We start from the raw sequence: 5,032 nt of genomic DNA on the forward strand, positions 1-5,032 counted from the left end.
TATGACTGATTATATGTATTATATAAATTAGTTTGGTGAAGCCAACAGTTTGAAGGCAGAACTAGGAGAATTTGCTGTCTGTCTAGAGCAACCATAAACTAAATGTGTAGGCCAAACATCTAAACTAAAGCAAGTCAAAACAACATCCTACCCAAGAAATACAGCAGCTGTCAATATGCTTTTTTCATAGCAGCATTTCCACATGAAATAGTAGGGTAAACACAGGTCAAACAGAGTCAAGGTGCTGGCATAGTTGCACAGAAGACATTTTGACTTATCAAAGCCTTAAACACACATACGACTTAATAACAACAAGCTCAGTTCTATTAAATATCCCAGTAACAGATCCAGGGAACCAGCATGCACAATTGCTGGACCTTGTGTGGAATGCAGCAATAGTCAATACACCTGTGAGTGTTCTGCTATGATATGTCAACAAATCCATTGTGCATGTTGGTTCACTGGAAAGGCTCTGCTACACTTAATGGAACAGAGCCTTAATTAGTATCATTGGTAACACCTGTGTTTACCATATAATATGTCAAAATGGCTGCTGTGAAAGAGGTCTATAATTCCCTAACAAGTGTAATGGCACAGTTAAGGCGATGGTTGGTTAAAACATGTCAACTTCAGGCTCTGACCTATACTTACTGGTTTCACAAAGCACGGAAATAAACTAGATCACCACAGGTCATCAAAAAGCTGGTCATTAGTTGTGTTTATGAGCTCGTTCACATGAAAGAATCAGGTTTTTAATTAGCCAAACATTAATCACAGGAAATGGTAAAGTCAAAGTGAGGCGCCAGAAAAGTGAAGTTGGCTAAATCAAGACTCATTCAGATGCACTGAGGCAATACAACTCATGTTAACTCAAAAATGCTACAGCTCTTATCGGAACAGTTGTAATGCGGCTTCCAGCCAGCAGCAGCAGCAGTGAGCCACTGTCGTTGGCCGGGGACAGGTGAGCGAAGAAGATGCGCCATCCTGGATTTTGAAATTTGTTTGTTGACATTGTGGAATATCTTTTGGATTTACTGAGACCGAGTTGTGGTTTTGTTACATTAACAACCTCATGGCAGTGACCTCCGCCCGAGAGGTTGCCAGGACATTCAATTCATCTCCAGTGAGTTTGGGTTTTCAACATACAACCGTTAACGAACCTTATTGGGGCATAAATATCATGAGCACTTCACTGCTCCAAACAAAACCAACACGCAACAAAAACCGTGTTTCTACCTTTGAATAAACGTTGAGTTTGTGCCGAACAACCTTTACTTTGTTAGTCGATAGCTAGTTTAATTAACGTCACTTGGTTTAGTACTGACTAACGTTATATGGAGGATGTATCGCAACGCGGAAGTAGTGTCCCTACCTGTGTTGTGGAGAAGCTGTGAGTGAGTAAACACTGGGGAAGGTGGATATGATTCATGAATGGTTGCTGTTCGTTGTTTAACACATTGGGATCTGTTCGGATCTGTTTTGTTTCTTTTGCAGTGACTGAGTCTCCATTTCAATCCATTTGACCACTGCTGTCCTCCGAGAAGGACAAACAAACGTTTTAAAAGTCTCCTATCAAGCCTACAGATTGTGAGTAGTGATATAGTTACTCCAAAAAAGATAGACTTTTAAATGTGAATTCCTCTGAGCCAACATTAGTTAACCGACATTTTGTGATTCAGACGCCATGTAGCCTCTCTCTCTTTCTCTCTCTCTCTATCTATCACACACACACACACTTGTAGCCAGACAAAATGCCTAAGTCTCTATTTAATTCCTTGCATTCCCACTGATTTAATTTGTTTCCTCCTTTCTTCCGCCGCTCGCCTCCGGACAACTCCTCCGAAATTCAAGTCCTGGCGCAGAATATTTGCGCATTTATATTTCTTTTTATCCGTGCGTGTTTCGCCGTTTGAATGTAATTTAAATAATAAAAACAGCAGTCCTTCGCAGCTCGGTGACGGACGCTGAAAACTCTACTTTGCCTTGCTAATCAGTGCGGCCGCTGTGGGACGCGCATCGGGGCGCGTTCACGCTGCTCATGGGCGGGGACAAGACACAGAGAAGGGGGAGGACTCTGGGGGGGGGAGTTTTTTTTTTTGCTATATTTTTATTTTTATTTTTATTTTATTTTTATAATTTTAGAAAAGGAGCGGTTGTAGAGTGTTAAATAAATTTTTTTTATCTGCTGCTTAAGCGGGTTGGAGAAGAACTCTAGTGCGCATGCTCCGTGGGGTCCCAAAACGCGGGTAGCAACACGGTAGCGATGGAAACTGTCACACCACCAGTTTTTTTAGACCATAGTTACGCCAAATTTGAGCGTCTTTTTTGAGTTTATATAAGATTGTCGCGGCGGGAGTCGTGTTGAGCTTTACATACATTGTTGTGTCTCCTCTCATATAAGTGTAAAATGTAAAATACGGATTACTTTTCTCCTTATAACGTAGTGAAACACACCGGCAGCCTCTCGGTAAACGTACTGCGCATGTGCAGTGTCGCAAACCGCTGAAGGTCTTCCGTTAGCCGTTTGCAATGAGGGACAAGACCGCAGTTTTCGTGGTTCTTTCCATCTGAATGTGTCTTTTACAGGTACTGTACGGCATCGACCTTGTGTATTTCCTCACTCGACGGCACACGGTTTGTGTTGTACGACCACTGTGTCTCTTCGTGTGAGCCGCGGTTAGGTTTTAGCTCACGTTAAAAAGCTACAGACAGCCTCGGCGGTGAGCTGCCTGCTGGCAAAAGCGATGAACTTTAAACGCATTGCAGTGGTTAAATGTGACACTCCTGCAGTGTGCAAAGTTGTGGCCGGTCAACAGCAACTCTGTGTGTGTGTGTGTGTTTAAATGTTAAATACCTGTTAATAAGTAATAAATAGTTTATTAGTAAAGTTAATAATGATTTTGCTTTCACAGTGTCTCCTCCTGTGTGAGCTGGTTGAGAGGAGACATCAGTGAGGATCAATAACTGGATTTATACAGTTAAACTGCAGTTAAAATGCACAGATATTTAAAAACAAACATAGAAACAGTGTTAAATATTCCACTGCTGCAAAGACAATTAGTTTAATGAGTGATTAATCAGTGGATGCTTTTTTTCTTCTTTTTCTTAACTAATCATTTAGTGTGTAAACTGACAGAATAGTGAAAGATGCCGATTACTTTCCTAATTAATGGATTAACTGGTCGGTCTGTGTCATTTCAGGAAATAGTGAAACATTTAAATAACAATCACAATCTCCTTAAACCCAAACTGACTCCAAAAATTGCCTGTTCGGTTTGAGCAACAGTCCGAAATCCGAATAAATGCACTTTTTAATCACGTAAAACAAAGAATTAAGAAGATGGAACAAAGACATTCGTTGGTATTTGTGCCCGAGGAGAGTAAAAAGATAAACCGACCACGTCAAAGTAGTTGCTGATTCAGTTTCCGACGGTGAACTTAATTAACCGGCTGAACTCTTCCTCTGTGTTTTCCAGACTGTCTGACGGTGTTGGAGGATGGACCCTGTGGTGCTGAGCTACCGGGACAGCCTGCTGCGGCGGTCTGACGTGTCCTTACTGGAAGGACCTTACTGGCTCAACGACCAAGTCATTGGTTTTGCCTTCGAGTACTTTGCTGCTGAGCGCTTCCGAGTCCTGGGGGAGACCATCGTCTTCATCAGCCCGGAGGTCACCCAGTTCATCAAGTGCGCTTCCTGCCCCGATGAGTTGGCCCTGTTCCTGGAGCCGCTGGGTCTTGCGTCTCGTCGCTGGGTCTTCCTCGCCGTTAACGACAACTCCAACCAGACGGCCGGGGGATCCCACTGGAGCCTCTTGGTCTACCATCACAGCTCCAACCACTTCGCCCACTATGACTCTCAGAACGGCTCCAACTCGCTGCACGCGCGGCGCATCGCCAGCAAGCTGGAGCCGTTCCTGGGCGCGGGGAGGAAAGCGCTGTTCGCGGAGGAGCCCTGCCCGTCGCAGAAGAACAGCTACGACTGCGGCATGTACGTCATCTGCATCGCCGAGGCCTTGTGCGAGAAGGCCAGAGTGGAGGGCTCGCCACGCCTTCCCGTGCAAATCATCACGCCGGCCTACATCACCCAGAAGAGGGCCGAATGGTGCAGACTGATCCAGAGTCTCGCTCAGAGCGACCTCTGCTGCTCTCTGTCTTTTCCTTAGCACGTCGGTCGGCCCTCGCTATATGCAGAACAGCGGTCGGCCTCATATCTACCGCTGGAGCATCTGAATGCACTCCTTGAATACAGTATACACCTAATATATATATGAAGTATATTTCTATTTCCGTCTCTCCACAGTAGAAACAAGTGTAAAAAGATAAAGCAGTGCTACGAGTCTTTTAATGACTCGTGTAACACTTGGTGTCGTGTTGATCCTTTGTATATATGCACCGCAAGATACAACATGTAAACGAGAACACCAGCATGCCTATAAAAGGAATTTACTCCCATGTACATATTTAGTAAGGATGGAGAATGTGTCACGAGGAAGAGGAGGCGCAGACTTTTTATTTCTTTTCTCCACTGTTTAAGTTTGGAGCGAATGTAGAAATGTTTACACGGATTATTGCTCAGGGTCATTTTAAATTGACTAGAATTGACAATAAGAATGTGCATCTTAATTCCGGCTCCCACTTCGTGTCACGTCTGTTCTGGTCACGTTCTCGGTGTCTCAGTTTTAACAACAAAAAAAGGTTTTGAATCGTTTTAATGCACTGTGTGTTTATGGGACAGTGTCGAGTGGAGGAATGTATGTCCTATATCAAACTCATTCTCTGTTGATCTAATAAATTTAACTGTTGTCACATTTTTTGTTGACAAAATGGTAAATTTTCTTTGTGGTTTTTCATTTGAGGTCCCAGCTGTCTTCTTTTCATCAAGTTCACATCTTGTTTGTGTTGATATGTTTAACGTTTTCCACCAGAAAAGTTCATTTTAATTCTAATGTTATTCTGAATACACAATTTACCTCAATGCATTTACAGCAGCATAAATGTTGGATAACTGATTCTTCTTAAACCTTTTGTGTTG

General features: G+C 43.2%; 1 protein-coding gene across 1 annotated transcript; it reads left to right on the forward strand.

Moving 5' to 3' along the window:
- The first annotated feature begins 2,386 nt into the window (after positions 1–2,386).
- senp8 (SUMO peptidase family member, NEDD8 specific) lies at positions 2,387–4,835 on the forward strand. The gene is made up of 2 exons (XM_035652416.1): positions 2,387–2,586; positions 3,477–4,835. The coding sequence occupies exon 2, from the start codon at positions 3,498–3,500 to the stop codon at positions 4,161–4,163; it is 666 nt and encodes a 221-aa protein (XP_035508309.1). The 5' UTR covers positions 2,387–2,586; positions 3,477–3,497; the 3' UTR covers positions 4,164–4,835.
- Positions 4,836–5,032: the final 197 nt, after the last annotated feature.

The sequence above is a fragment of the Morone saxatilis genome, unplaced genomic scaffold, assembly GCF_004916995.1.
Source record: "Morone saxatilis isolate NCDOM2014 unplaced genomic scaffold, NCSU_SB_2.0 Contig11, whole genome shotgun sequence".
NCBI classification, from domain to species: domain Eukaryota; kingdom Metazoa; phylum Chordata; class Actinopteri; family Moronidae; genus Morone; species Morone saxatilis.